The sequence below is a fragment of the Berghia stephanieae genome, chromosome 10 (genome assembly GCF_034508935.2).
Source record: "Berghia stephanieae isolate SIO BIC M18660-M18661 chromosome 10, UCSD_Bste_1.3, whole genome shotgun sequence".
Classification (NCBI taxonomy): domain Eukaryota; kingdom Metazoa; phylum Mollusca; class Gastropoda; order Nudibranchia; family Aeolidiidae; genus Berghia; species Berghia stephanieae.
The window spans coordinates 6,799,927-6,816,186 of record NC_088369.1 but is presented as its reverse complement, the minus strand read 5'-3'; the positions used below and the strand labels follow the sequence as shown (position 1 = coordinate 6,816,186).

The window sequence follows — 16,260 nt, the reverse complement described above, 5'->3', positions numbered from 1 at the left end:
CAATAACAATAACAATAATAATAATAACAATAATAATAATAATAATAATAATAACAATAACAATAACAATAACAATAATAATAACAATAACAATAATAATAATAATAATAATAATAATAATAATAATAATAATAATAATAATAATAATAATAATAATAATAATAATAATAATAATAATAATAATAATAATAATAATAATAATAGGATTGACATGCTATTTTATAAGAGTGGGGGTCCCGATAACTCAGTTGGTAGTGTACTCGCTTCACACGTAAAGCGACCGTGGTGATCGAATCCGAGTGCAGTCGAGCTTTTTTCTGACCCCCTGTTTACTCAACAGTAATTGGGCAGCTGGGTTTGTTAGATATGACGGTAAGCACTTTGCGATAGACTGGCGTCGTATCCAAAAGGATAGCAAGTATTGTTTAAGAGGGACGTGACGTCACGGCTGTTGAAGCCTATTGTAGTTAAACCATCAGATACTGCTTCCAAGCCGATTGTAAACTTACCTCAGAGATGGATCAGCGCTGAGAGGCACAATCTCAATGGGTTTGGCCTCTGCAAATCTTGAGTAGTCTGTTGCCTTGGTCTTCGAGGATCTGGATGGAGAGGCAAATGTTTTAAAAAAATGTTTTTAAGGGTTTTACGGCGCTTGCAACACATTTAGGTTATATCAGCGCCAGTAAAAAGGAAGAAAATGGGATAGTCGAAAGTTCTGGAATTACAATTAAAGCACCCAAGAGAGAGTAAGACAAAGGGGAATTGGGAACAAATAGGGATCAGATGTAGATTCCAAGAGCATACCATCAATGTACTTAGCTTGAGATCACCTATAAGTCTCATCCAGACACAAGCACAAAATCCAGCAAGGAGGAATACACTCAGATGCTTACATCATACATTAAAAATAAATATAATAATACATAACAGAGAGATGATTTACAAGGAAAAAAATATCATCTCTCAAAACAATAACTATGCATTTGACTGTTTCCCTCCCATCCAGGACCCGGGCCAGGACCAGGACAAAACCAAGTAATCTCATTCCAAGACAAAGACAGAAAGCATGTTGGAAAACAGATATAAGGGGATAGAAGACACAGTATGTACCTCCCTGCCCGCTATGGGAGGTCAGGATCCCCACCCAGGAGAGTCTAAAGAATAGCTGTTGAAGGATTGGAGTACGTATAAGAATGTGAGGCGCCCATAAGGATATTTGGTTCGTTTTGAAACAAAAATATATTTTAAAAAACCCCAAACAAATGAAGCTTTTTTAAGGCGCATCATCTACCAAATGTGCTCAAAGGGCTTTACAAGGGATACCAAGCCTGCATAAACACTGGACAGTTAGGACATGACGTCCTTAAGACGTTATCCTTTTAAAATGTAATAAAATCTTTTTTTCTCCGACAGAGACAATGCTGTTACTGGGCAGTATCTCGTTTTATACTTAAAGATGGATAGTGTGAGTAAAGAGCCTTTTCCTGAGACACATTTTTGCGCCGCCACTTTGGGATTCGAACCAGGAACCTACAGGTCAAAAATAGACCACAAAACAATAACAGTTGAATCAAGTGATGTTGGGTGGATGTTGTTAAAGTCAGGGTGGGTGATTGTCTACGTATATATATATATATATATATATTATATATATATATATATATATATATATATATATATATATATAATGCAAATTTTCACTCACATTTTATTGGCGAGACGACTCGTTTCTGTGTTTTTTACATTTCTTCAGTCGGCGTAATCCATTGTAATGTCCGTAGAAAGTTCTTACTCCAAACAGAGTTTGGAGTAAGAACTTTCTACGGACATTACAATGGAATACGCCGAGTGAAGAAGTGTAAAAAATACAGAAACGAGTCGTCTCGGCCAATAAAATGTGAGTGAAAATTTGCATTATATATTAGCTCTAACCACCATTATCGAGCACTTTCGTACCTACAAGTACCCACCAACACTCATAAATATATATATATATATATATATATATATATATATATATAAATATATATATATATATATATATATATATATATATATATATATATATATATATAATGTAGGTCTGATAGCCGAAAGCAAATATTTCGGGCTTGGTGTTATAATCGACAACATTTTTCAATGGTTTGACAGCGTCTCCATTACAACAACAATGAGCCTGTAATAGCTTAGGTTATCAGACCTGCGAATAAAAACACGTCAATGACAGGGTTTCATTATTCTGAGACTGAGAACGTTAAGGTAGTTCTGTCTAGCTAAGGTACTTGTGACGGGTTGGTGTTAATTTGTGGGATCGAGTCCAACCGATAGCTCAATGGTCTGGATTCGAACTAGTGTGCGCGCTATGGCTCTCGTTATCATCTGCACCACTCAACCTATCTCACAAACGGCTCAGGTTTAATCTAGGGGTGATTAAGAATTGCCTTAGGGTCCCTTATAACTTAATTGTATTAATAACAAGTGAGTCAAGACAATAGTAACGCCCAATGCAATAATAACAATTCTATACATAAAGTTTTATTAGATTGTTACAGGAAAAGATAGAAAAATAAGTATTTATTTAATATCAGGAAGAATAGCTCTAATTGAGTGGATCTAATTTATTATTTATTTATCTATTGTTTTATTAATCGATTCATTTATGATTGATTGATTAAGTTAGTAGTTTTAATCACTTGTGTCCGTGGAAAATACATTTGAAAATGGTATAAGCCCGTTTGGCTTATCTTTATCCCGTCGGCTTGCTTGACTGAGGCAAATGTATCAGCTAGTTCCAGGGTTGGCGCCTGCTTTGCAGAGTTTTCTGGACATCACAACAGTGTGTTGTAGTTAGGCTGACATCAGGGGTTTACCGCTGTTCAAGGACTGGGATGCAGGGATTCGGCACAACTGGGTGCTCCAATGACACGGAAAAGGACCAGGAAAATGGCCAGGAATCAGGATCAGGACAAGGACCTTCAATTTATGAGTTAAAACAACAAGGTCTTAGAGCCAATCGAGTTTGTCTTTCGCCACCGAATCGTCCTTGAGCGACACATCATAATAGCCTTTATTTGCCGACAAAGGCAAGGAGAAGCAGTTACTCCATGATAATGGTAGTTAGTGTATATATTAAACATCAACTGACAGTCGAGCTATCTTACATGATGAGAATTTAACAGGGTTGTGTCCCTGGCATTTCTTTATTCATTTTTATTAATTATAATTGAGGTTATGATGTGTGGCCGGCGATTGGCGGTGGGGTACAGACATTCAAGCAATATGCATATTGAATATAAATGAAATAATAACATAGATCATAAACAACTGTTAACAATAGTATAAGATACATATAGATATAGTTTTGTACAGGTATTCCAACTTACGAACATCCATGGAATAGCACAATTAAAATATATCACGAACTATAATATTAATGCTAGATTAAATTGAATTCACAGTAATATCTCGTTCAACTTTGAATGTTAACCAATAATTCATTTTACCTCCAGCCGAGATAGACAAACTTTTACAAGTTTGAAATTGGAGAGATAGCTCTTTTCTCGTGGGCTTCTTAGCGTGTGTGTGATCAGATTCATAGATGAATTTGGTTTTATGAAATGGAAAAGAGCGTCTGAATTATGGGAATAGCCAATCAGAAGAATTTCCGGTTTTAGATAGCCAATGATATCCAGATGCGTTGGTAAGAAAGAATAACGGATAGATAATTACCGGAGAGCTAGACCTCAATTGTAATTTTAGCTACTCTTGAACGAGACAAGGCCTCAGGGCCTAGGGACGTTGGAGACTTGTTTGGGAAAGGTAATTAGCAGGTGGCATGAATACAATGGGCAGACAATTTGAACAGGTAAATAAGCCTTAAGCTGAAAGTGAGTGTTCCGTTATACAATGGAAATGTTTACCACCTAACGACCAAAATTTCCGTTAGAAAGATTTGGAGCTTTATTGGAGAAAGGCTGTCCATGTTTTGATTATCTTACTGGAGGAGTTAATCAATTATATGTCTCGTCCACTAGGTTTGAAGTGGTTTTGAAACGAGACGCTGACGAATGATAAAGAAATCACGCAGTGAAAGAAAATCGCTCGTCACAGTACTTTAACTGCTCGACTCTCAAGAAATAAATAAACAATGTGAAATTGAATGTAAGCTTCAATTTAATAAACGAAAACAGATAATGTGGACGTTTCGGGTTTCCCCTTTATCAACAAAACAGGATGAGATAATATGTGAATATTCACATTTAAAACGCCTTTATCACATATTATTTCATTCGTCTGCAGAAATAAATGAAACACTGTGAAGCGCATCGGGCATGGTAAATCCATGTAATGTGCAATGCTCAGGACCTCCCTACTTCAGAAGAATTTTGAGGTGTTATGTAATCAATCTGAGGACAAATTGTTGATCTGTTAAGTTTATAGGTAGAACGAAGTTGGCGTCACTCAGGTCTTTGTTATTAATTTTTGCCATCCATGTTTATGAGTAAGTCTCACTACATTGTATTAACCAGACTATGAAAGTTCATGGTTACACATCGTTTCGTGTGTTGGTCCGTGTTACTTCCGGATGGCAATGCTATGAATTTCTAAGCCAAGTGCATACTATCTGTAGCGACTACTATTTTTATCTCCTAAAATTTACGAATTTTAAAATTTTGTTGTTGGCATGTCTATATCCTTATGTTTACTTCAATTTCAAAATATCTTTTTATCAGTGTAAAAATAGTTATTTAGTTGTGCAGCTATGTGGTCTAGTGGTATGACACTCGCTTTCGGATCGGAAGGTCCTGGGTTCGAGCCTCAATCGGCGGATAGTTGAGTCCTTGGAGAAGGCTCTTTACTCACATTATCTCACCGTACTCAGGTGTAAAATGAGTACCTGGCCATTAACAGCGTTGTTTCTGTCCGAAAATATTGTAATATCGCCTAACAGGCGTCGTCCTCATGTCTCGTCCTACATGTTAAATGCTGCTGTTGCTCAGGGTTCCCCTTGTAAAGCGATTTGAGCACGTTTAGTGGATATTGCGCAATATAAAAGCTCAATTTGTTTTCTTCTTAAAAATACATTTACCTGCTGACATAGTCGTTGAGGTTAGCCTCGTTCCTGGTGGACTCATTCGACTGGCGTGGTCTCGGCCGCTGCTGGTCTCGTGGAATGTTCATGGGCGGACATTCGGCTGGTCGTCTGTGGATTCTCCAAAGTTGTCGCTGTTGACGGCTGCAGCTGCCGAGACGACCTTGACATTCTCAGAATGGTGGTTTCGTTTGGATCCTTGGAAGAAATGGCAGTGAGATTTATATTTTTTAAACACTGAACTGAACGTTATCATTTGGATTTTCTGTGAGTGATTTTATTGATTTTATTAAATGATATAATAATATATGATCGCGTGTGCATATAATTATATAGATAGTTCGAAGATGACGTCAGTCGGGTCTTTGTTTTTGTTTTTTTTGCCATCCGCGTTTATGAGTAATGCTCACTGAACTGTATTAACCCGACTATAAACGTTCATGGATACATACAGTTGTGTGTGTTGGTCCGTTATACTTCCGGATGGCAATGTTATGAGCTCCTTAGCCAAGCGCATACTATTTATATCTGTATTTGTATAAGCGCATCCGAGCACTTTTGGTGGAAAGGGTCGCTATAAAGTCTGAGTGATTGTAAAGCGCCATAGAGCACTTGTCAGTGGATTAATGTGCGCTATATCAGTATATTATATTAAAATAATAATATTATTATTAAATTATTCTTAAAAGCAACGCAGATTTTGTGCGCACCGCTCGCAGAGGATCGTGATTCGTGGAGACGGCTGACGTGCTGAGTACAAGCCGCGATGGAGATATCCATGTTCTGTGAGGAGCGAGCCATCGTAGCCATCGTTAACTTATAGCCTGACACTGACCAAAAAATTACGTCAAAATGTCAGTCTTTGGCCACAAAAGAAAACAAATCGTGAGTTGTATTCAGTAGTTCAACCAATGGGACCACATGTTTCCATGAGCACTACTAACAACTCATTTGGCAGTCCAATGGGACCACATGTTTCCATGAGCACTACTAACGACAACTCACTTGGCGGTGCAAAAAAAAAACAAATAATGACGTCAAAATGCCAGTCTTTTTGGGTTTCAGTGCGTGGCCTTCGTAAAGTTATTGCCTTATATTGACCAAAAAATGACGTCAAAATGCCAGTCTTTTGCCACAAAAGACTACAAATCGTGAGTTCTATTAAATAGTTCAACCAGTGAAATAACTTGTTTCCACGAGCTCTACTAACGACAACTCACTAAGCGGTGCAAAAACGAAATAATGACGTCAAACTGCCAGTCCTTTTGGATTTCAGTATCAGGCTATAACATAACGATGGCTTCGTTCAGTGTCAGGCTATAAGTTAACGATGGCTACGGATGGAGATAGTCATATTTCTGTGAGGCCAGGAGCGAGCCACTCACCATAATCCAACTCCTCATCAATCAAGGCATCATTCAGTGTGGACGTCCTGCTTGAAGACCGGACATCCTTCAGACTCCTAGTTTCGTCCATCGACATGTTGTCGTCTCGGAGACGGTCAGATATGTAGCTGGCACGACTTGCGTTACTCTGGGGGGGGGGGGGGATAGAAAGAAACGAATTGGATTCAATAGTCTGATGGCACGTCGCCCAGCAACGGCGACCCTCGTGGTTCTAAACAAAGAAAATCGGTACTTTTTATTCTTCATGCTGGATAGAACTTTTCATATGTCTTATGATCAGAATGTGTAAAAGTCAAAACATGATCAGATTTATAATGTTTTTTTTTTTCTCCTCTGGATACGCTTTTATGCTCGTCGGAGAAGTAGTTCACAAGGCCGTCCACCATTGTTCCAATAGTTTAGAGCCAATTACTAAGTTACCATGCGTCATTACGAGGGAAGTGACGTTACGACTGTTGAAGCGTATTTAATGCTTATATATAGATAGAATGCCCTTGGCCAAGGAGTTCACAACATTGCCATCCGGAAGTATAATGGACCAACACACAAACTCTGTGTAACCACGAACTTTTATCGTCTGGTTAATACAGTTTAGTGAGAACAACTCATAAACGCGGATGGCAAAAACAATAACAAAGGCCTGAGTGGCGTCATCTTCGAACTATCGATAGAATGCGCTTGGCCAAGGAGTTCACAACATTGCCATCCGGAAGTATAACGGACCAACACACAAACTCTGTGTAACCATGAACTTTTATAGTCTTGTTAATACAGTTTAGTGAGAACAACTCACAAACGCGGATGGCAAAAACAATAACAAAGGCATGAGTGACGTCATCTGCATACTATCTATAGATATATAAAACGAAAATGATGTCACAAGGGCTTTGTTATTGTTTTTATGCCATCCACGTTTATGAGTTATTCTCACTAAACTGTATTAACCAGACTATAAACGTTCATGGTTACACATAGTTTTGTGTGTTGGTCCGTTATACTTCCGGATGGCAATGTTATGAACTTCTTAGCGAAGCCCCCCCACACACACTATATATATATATATATATATATATATATATATATATATATATTATATATATATATATATATATAGTATATAGTATATATATATTATATTTATATATATAAAAACAGAGAAACTGGAGATTTTACTACACAACCACAGAAACAATAGCACCTTAAACAAAAGATCTGAACTGATGACAATGTGCAGACACTCTAACAAATTCAAGCTCAAATCGCAAAAGGCCAAAATAACCTCCCCCCCCCCCCCCCTTTTCCTTCCCCCCCCCCCCTCCCGACCCCATTATACCCCTCCTCCCCCTCTCCCCCCCCCCCCCCGCGCCTCCCCCCCCCCCCCCGCCGCAACCACATTCCACTACAATATCACACACACACACATGTACACACAACACACAACACACCTACACGCATACACACACATACACACACACACACAACACACTCATAATAAAAACATGAGAGCACATCACAATACACATCAAAACTAATCACCACTACACAACGAAACAACTTTAGTTTGGAGTTTTCTACGGACATTACAATGGATTACGCCGACTGAAGAAGTGTAAAAAAACACAGAAACGAGCCGTCTCGGCCAAAAAAATGTGAGTGAAAATTTACATTATATATAAAATAATATATATTTTATATATATATATATATATATATATATATATATATATATATATATATATATATATATATATAAATATATATATATATATATATATATATAATATATATATATATATATAAAAGTAAAAAGTCCTTCAGAGCCATTGGGCCCATGGATCCGGAGTTTATCTCAGTTTCTATAGTGTGAAAGGGACAATAACAATTGCTTGCTATCTTTTGGATAGGACGCTATTCTATCGCAAAGTACTTTCCGCCAAATCTAAAAGACTCAACTACCCATTCACTGCTGGGTGGACCTGGGCGTTAGAAAAAGTCTCGACCGCATCCGGGATCGATCCTGATCCCTTTGCGTGTGAAGCGAATGCTCTACCAACTGAGCTATTGGGACCTTCATAGATTAAGTGGAGATAAATCATAGATATCACACGATAGTCAACAAAGCCCAATATCTCGTGGGCGGGTCAGCCGATTACTGTGTCATCGATAGTAACTCTTTTTGTCTGAAGAACAATCAAATGAGGCTGTTTTGTTAAATATGTTTTATATCGATTCACACAAAATTAATCGATATTTTTAGCAAATATCTCGTAAAGAACTGTTAATACATATATACCAGCGTTGTACTGATTATGTACCTTTTTAAAACCCAATAGTTTTGACCCACGAATACGCTTCAACAGTCGAAACGTCACTTCCTTCCTAATGACGCATGGTAACTTAGTAACACTGACTCTAAACTATCGGAACAATGGCGGACGCCCGTATGAAATATTTCTCCGGCGAGTATAAAAGCGTATCCAGAGGAAAAAACCCCCCATAAATTTGATAATGTTTTGACTTTTACACATTCTGATCACAAGGCATATGAAAAGTTCTAGCCAGCATGAAGAATAAAAAGTAATGATTTTCTTTGTTTAGAACCAAGATGGCCGCCGTTGCCGGGAGGCGTGACGTCAGACTACTGAATCCTATTGCAGCTGTCTTAGTTTCCATCGAGGGTAAATATCGGTATCGTTAGATACGGTATCGCTGCATTTATAATCATTGTAGTCGGGTAGTTGCCCCCAAGCAAGAGTAGTCTATCTTAGTTTCCATCGAGGGTTGATATCGGTATCGTTAGATACGGTATCGCTGCATTTATAATCATTGTAGTCGGGTAGTTGCCCCCAAGCAAGAGTAGTCTATCTTAGTGTCCATCGAGGGTAAATATCGGTATCGTTAGATACGGTATCGCTGCATTTATAATCATTGTAGTCAGGTAGTTGCCCCCAAGCAAGAGTAGTCTATCTTAGTTTCCATCGAGGGTAAATATCTGTATCGTTAGATACGGTATCGCTGCATTTATAATCATTGTAGTCGGGTAGTTGCCCCAAAGCAAGAGTAGTCTATCTTAGTTTCCATCGAGGGTAGATATCGGTATCGTTAGATACGGTATCGCTGCATTTATAATCATTGTAGTCAGGTAGTTGCCCCCAAGCAAGAGTAGTCATATTGTTTCATCGACGCCTTTGTACTTTTTTGGTTACTTAAACTAGTCCAAAGCACATAGCATTTCAGATTTAAAAGTCAACGAATTGCTTTCTAAGGTTTCCCATACCAGTTTTGGAAATGTTATGTACTCAGTATTATTGTGCCAAAAGTTTGCCAAAATCGAAAGGTTCTATTATCTATTTACTTTAGGTCAAAAGTTCATATATGTGACCTTTCGCCTCAAAACGGTATTAAGTCGGGATGGTTAAGGTGTTGAAAATTGAATTTATAGCCAGAAATATCAGACTTGTGTTGAGTTTGTATGTTTTATTGATGAGAATGGATACCATATTTTAGGGTGCTGATGCCAACAATTTATATTTTTGACCAGTTTAACATTAAATTACCTTTTCAGCATCTGATTCGTTCCGACATAATACCGTTTTGAGACGAAGGGTCACATACTATGCTTTATTATTTTTTTAAAAGAAAGGTTTTATACAGCACAATATCACTCGAAGTCTCAAAGTGCTTTACAAGGGGTCCCAGGCCAACAGCAATACTAAACATGTAGGACGAGACATGACGCCTGTTAGGCGATATTACATTTTTTATCGAACAGAACAAAAGCTGTGAGTGGCCTGGTACTAATTTTTACATCTGAGTACGGTGAGAGAATGTGAGTAAAGAGCCTTTTCCAAGGAATCAACTATGCGCCGAGTGAGACTCGAACCCAGGACCTTTTTTTAAAATTGAGCTTTATATAGCGCAATATCCACTAAATGTGCTCAAAGCGCTTTCTAATCCGAAAGCGAGTGTCACACCACTATACCACATAGCCGCACTTATTGTGCTGAGGTTCAAATCCAATTCATAGACCCAAGGCTTCAATTCGGTATATATCATATCGAGATGAAACAAATTTAAGAATGAAAAAAAAAAAAAAGGGGGGGGGGGAATCGCAGATGTTTACTTTTCGAAACCTCCGTGGCCATTACGATCAGCCCTCATATATTTTAATTTATTATACTACTGTATTTGTGGACATTAACACAGATCAGGACGGATATTTTGAGACTTCAACGATTATTATTATCATCATCATCATCATCATCATCATCATCATCATCATCATCATCATCATCATCATCATCATCATCATCATCATCATCATCATCATCATCATCATCATCATCATCATCATCATCACCACCACCACCACCACCACCACCATCATCATCATCATCATCATCACCACCACCACCATCATCATCATCATCATCATCATCACTAACCTGCGACAGCATGGCAGCGGCTGCTTGTTTCTCGGGTACCTGCCAGGGTAAAGGCGATGCCGAGTCGCTAGCCTCGGTCTGACCCGACCACGTGATATTCCCGTTCCCGTCATTCATATCGGTCCAGGCATTGGATATCTGGCTGATTGGCCTACCATCATCAATGTTCTTCGGTTTTTCTGGAACAAATTGGATGAGAACAATACATATTATATCAAGTTTTAAGAATTATACTTTACAAATAAATCTAAGTCATTCTGATGTCCTGAACAAATTTTATTGAAATAAAGAAACAATGCCCAATCCCGCCAAGTGCTAGGCAGGCAGGTACAATGATCAATATGAACCAAATATAATGAGACATAGATAATAATATGCACAGGACAAGTATAAGAACACAATAGACAGTGCACAAGGTAAGAACGATAATACTACACACTCAACGTGTGTAGTTCAAATTAGTAATCGGACATCAGATGACTATAAATTATGTTGATATAACCGGTGTATGTCAGCAAAACCCTTATTTGTCCAACAGTAAGGAACAATAGGGTTCAAAAGTCGTGACGTCACTTCCCTCGTAATGACGCATAGTTAGTAATTGGTTCGAAACTACCGGAACAATGGCGGAGGCCCTTATGAAATACTTCTCCGACGAGCATAAAAGTGTATTGAGAGGAGAAAAACATTATAAATCTGATCATGTTTTGATTTTCATACATTCTGATCACATGACATGTGAAAAAGTTCTATCCAGCAGGAAGAATAAAAGTACCGATTTTCTTTGTTTAGAACCAAGCTGCTGGTTGCTGGGCGGACGTGACATCAGACTATTGAATCCCATTAGTGCGCACCATAACAAATATAGATTATTTTTTTTACCATTCATTACTCTGGGAAAACAACGTATTTTTAAAATGGTGGCCAGAAAACTTGTCTCGTCCTTCAACTAGGGACAAACTCTCAAATCTGAGACTTCGTGAATCCCAGGTTTGAGAGATTTTGTTATTTTGGCTAAGATTGAGCTTTTAAATTGAGCTTTTTAATATAGCAAAATTTCCACTAAACGTGCTCAAAGCTCTTTACAAGGGGTCCCTGACCACTTAACATTTAGGACGGGACATGACTCCTATTAGGTGATATTTACATTTTTTTTTCGAACAGAGGCAACGCTGTTAACGGCCAGGTACTCATTTTATATCTGAGTACGGTGAGAGAATGCGAGTAAAGAGCCTTTTCCAAGGACTCAACTATGCGCCAAGCGAGGCTCTTGAACCCAGGACCTTCCGATCCGAAAGCGAGTTTCATACTACTAGACCACATAGCCCGCATAGATGAGGGTCATTTATTATAGCAATCAATTTTTTAAGGATGAGTTTTCTGGCAAAATTTTATAAATCGTGTTTTTTTTTCCAGAGTACGACAGTTAATTTGTTAAAAACTTGCATAATTTACCCTTCATGTAATACATTATTCGGGAGGCCTTCCGAAAGCTCCTACATCCTCAGTATTCTTGTTTTTTATAATGTTCCAGTCGGGGGTTTGGGAGGGGGAAACTTTTTGTTTTTGTTTTGAAAGCACCCCCCTCCCAAACCCCCTACTAGAACAAGAAAACTAGGGGATGTGGGAGCTTTCGGAAGGCCTCCCCATTATTCATGACTATACAAATGGCCGAGTGATTAACGCATTGCACGTGTGAAGGTGTGTCACAAATTCCATGTTTTGATTGGTATCTGTTCTAAGTTTAAATAATAATAATAATATAGATAGTATACATTGCCATCCTGAAGTATAACGGACCAACACACAAAACTGTGTGAACCATGATCTTTTATAGTTTGATTAATACAGTTTAGTGAGAATTACTCATAAACGCGGATGGCAAAAAAAAAAAAAAGAAAAAAAAAAAAATAACAAAGACCTGAGTGACGTCAACTTCGAACTATCTATACGATTTGTCAAACAATCTTTCAGTTTGCACCACGATTAACCAGTAGACTTTTGACCAATCAAGAAATTCACAACATTGCCATCCGGAAGAATAACGGACCAATACACAAAACTGTGTGAACCATGAACTTTTATAGTCCGGTTAATACAGTTTAGTGAGAATTACTCATAAACATGGATGGCAACACCCCCCCCCCCAACCTAAAAAAAACAAACAAACAAACAAACAACAACAAAAAAACCCCAAAAAAAAAAAACAAACAAACAAACCATTAACAAAAACATGAGTGACATCAACTTCATCTATCTATAAAGAAAAACAACCATAATAAGTCATCCCTTACCGCTCCAACTTTCGACTTGTGACGATGTTTCAGAACAACACGATAAAATCTTCATCCTTGTGAAATTCTTTTTAATCAATCCTTGTGTTAATTCTATTAGGTGAAACAGTTTATATCAGAGATTCTGTCCCTTAGGTGTGTACAACACAGTGAAAACGGTACACGAATAAGACAACACACGTGTAAACACTATTTTTTAAGACTCACAAAATCGTGCACTTCCTTATAACAACAAGCCACAATAAATAGAAAGTGTGCGCTTGCTTAAGAAACTCACAGCATTACCATCAGGAATTTATAATGGATCAACACACAAAACTATGTGTAACCTTGAATGTTTATAGTCTGGATAATACAGTTTAGTGAGAATTACTCATAAACTTGGATAGCAAAAATAAAGTAAATAAATAATAAAAACAATAACAAAGACCTGAGTGACGATATCTTCGTTCTATCTATAGATAGATCGAAGTTGACGTCACTCGGGTCATTGTTATTGTTCTTTGCCATCCATGTTTATGAGTAATTCTCAATAAACTGTCTTATCCAGACTATACAAGTTCAAGGTTACACATAGTTTTGTGTGTTGGTCCGTTATACTTCCGGGTGGCAATGTTGTGAGCTTCTTAGCCAAGCGCATACCATCTATAGATAGTATGCAGATGACGTCACTCAGGCCTTTGTTATTGTTTTTGCCATCCGCGTTTGTGAGTTGTTCTCACTAAACTGTATTAACCAGACTATAAAAGTTCATGGTTACACAGAGTTTATGTGTTGGTCCATTATACTTCCGGATGGCAATGTTGTGAACTCCTTAGCCAAGCGCATTCTATCTATACGGAGATACACCAGTTCCGTGTGGATAGGCCTTTGTAAATTGTTCTTTGCCCACTTAATCAAGGGAATGGGGTTTGGTTAATAATGTATTCACTTCATTGATTTCAGCTCACACCAATATGTGAGTAAATGATAACATCAAAATCGACAAATCCATGTGTTTTGACGTGTACATAATTAATAGATGCACGTCTGACACCCGAACCAAATGATGGACCTAGTTTAACATTGTTGTAATGGACAATATTTTGCGTCATTAAAAAAAAAAATTTCCATTTTCTACAACAATGGGAGCGATCTATAGATAGTATGCGCTTGGCTAAGAAGCTCATAACATTGCCATCCGGAAGTATAATGGACCAACACACATAATTGTGTAACCATGAACGTTTATAGTCAGGTTAATACAGTTTAGTGAGAACAACTCACAAACGCGGATGGCAAAAACATTAACAAAGGCCTGAGTGACGTCATCTTCGAACTATCTATATTCATGTTTTCGTCCAACCAGGTCATCACATGATTTGTTGATGTCCAATGATTGGACATTTCTGAACAAATGTAAACACGCTGCTTTGTTTATGAAAGTTGTAATCATACCCATGTGTCAAGCTGAACAAAATGACCAATCGTAATGTTAGATAGTTCAAAAACTGTGAACACTTTTCACTATGTAAGTCACTTCGAGCACATTTTGCAACGTGACCAATGACCTCGAGCACATGGAAAGTTGATATAGATAGAATGCGCTTGGTCAAGGAGTTCACAACATTGCCATCCGGAAGTATAACGGACCAATACACAAACTCTGTGTAACCATGAACTTTTATAGTCTGGTTAATACAGTTTAGTGAGAACAACTCACAAACGCAGATGGCAAAAACAATAACAAAGGCCTGAGTGACGTCATATTCATATTATCTATAGACGCTGTGCGCTAGCTTGACTAAAAAAATCACAATTTTGCCATCCGGAAGTATAACGGACCAACACACAAAACTATGTGTAACCATGAACTTTTATAGTCTGGATAATGTGAGAATTACTCATAAACGTGGATGGAAAAAAAAAAAAACCATAACAAAGACCCGAGTGACGTCAACTCCGTTCTATCTATACGTAAATCATCAAAATGTACAAGTTTACGATCTGTCATTTTGCGTTTTAAAATACAACCCCCCCCCCCCCCCAAAAAAAAAACAAAAAAAAAAAAACCCCACACTTGTTGGACGAGTAAGACGAAAATTTAATCTTTAAAAAAACTTGATCTTTTAAATACCGCAATATCCACTAAACGCGTTCAAAGTGCTTTACAAGGGGTCCCTAACAAACAGCAACACGTAACTTGTAGGATGGGACATGACGCTTGTTAGGCGATATTACAATTTTTTTTCGGACAGAGTCAACGCTGTTAACGGCCAGGTTACACATGAGTACGGTGAGAGAAAGTGAGTAAAGTTCTTTGTCCAAGGACTCAACTATGCCTCGAGCGAGGCTCGAACCCAGGACTTTCCGATCCGAAAGCGAGTGTCATACCACTAGACCACATAGCCTCACTTTGAGTTTGAAAATACAAAAAACACACTTGCTGGACGGGTAAAACAATGGGTGATGTAATTTTAAAAATATATAATCCATTGTACAACCCACTTTAACATGTAAATTTTCGAATTAAACATTAATTTGGCACTTCATGTCAAATATTTTAATAGATAGTATGCGCTTGGCTAAGAAGCTCACAACATTGCCACCCGGAAGTATACGGACCACCACACAAAACTATGTGTAACCATGAACTTTTATAGTCTGGGTAATACAGTTAAGTGATAATTACTCATAAACGTGGGTGGCAAAAAACAATAACAAAGACACGAGTGACGTTAACTTCTTTCTATCTATATGGATAACCTTTGTATACAACATCAAACACTCAAACCGACGTGTACATATATGCAGGTCTGACATCCGAACATCCTTATGAATGGGCTAGTTTAACATTGTTGTAATGGGCAATATTTTGCGTTTTTATTTGAGATTTCCATTACAACAATGGGCCCATAATGAATTGGGTTATCAGACCTGTAAATAAGAGAACATTGGTTAATAATCTTTGTATACAACGTCCACCACCCAAACCCTTCAACAAGCCCTGATCACTTTTTACCATGATCTCACGTAATCTCCAT

At 37.8% G+C, this 16,260-nt stretch overlaps 2 protein-coding genes across 2 annotated transcripts in view; both read right to left on the bottom strand.

The window, feature by feature from the left end:
* The window catches only part of LOC144956141 (uncharacterized), a 22,740-nt gene extending 9,131 nt beyond the window's left edge, over positions 1–13,609 (bottom strand). The window contains exons 1-5 of the mRNA XM_078886523.1: positions 13,238–13,609; positions 10,944–11,122; positions 6,478–6,625; positions 5,090–5,290; positions 510–599 (exon numbers count right to left, since the gene is read on the bottom strand). Of these exons, the coding sequence (XP_078742649.1) occupies positions 510–599; positions 5,090–5,181 (182 nt within the window). The 5' untranslated portion in view covers positions 5,182–5,290; positions 6,478–6,625; positions 10,944–11,122; positions 13,238–13,609. The remainder of the gene's footprint in view (positions 1–509; positions 600–5,089; positions 5,291–6,477; positions 6,626–10,943; positions 11,123–13,237) is intronic.
* The window catches only part of LOC144956140 (uncharacterized), a 97,394-nt gene that overhangs the window by 37,848 nt on the left and 43,286 nt on the right, over positions 1–16,260 (bottom strand). The gene's annotated exons all lie outside the window — the stretch shown is intronic.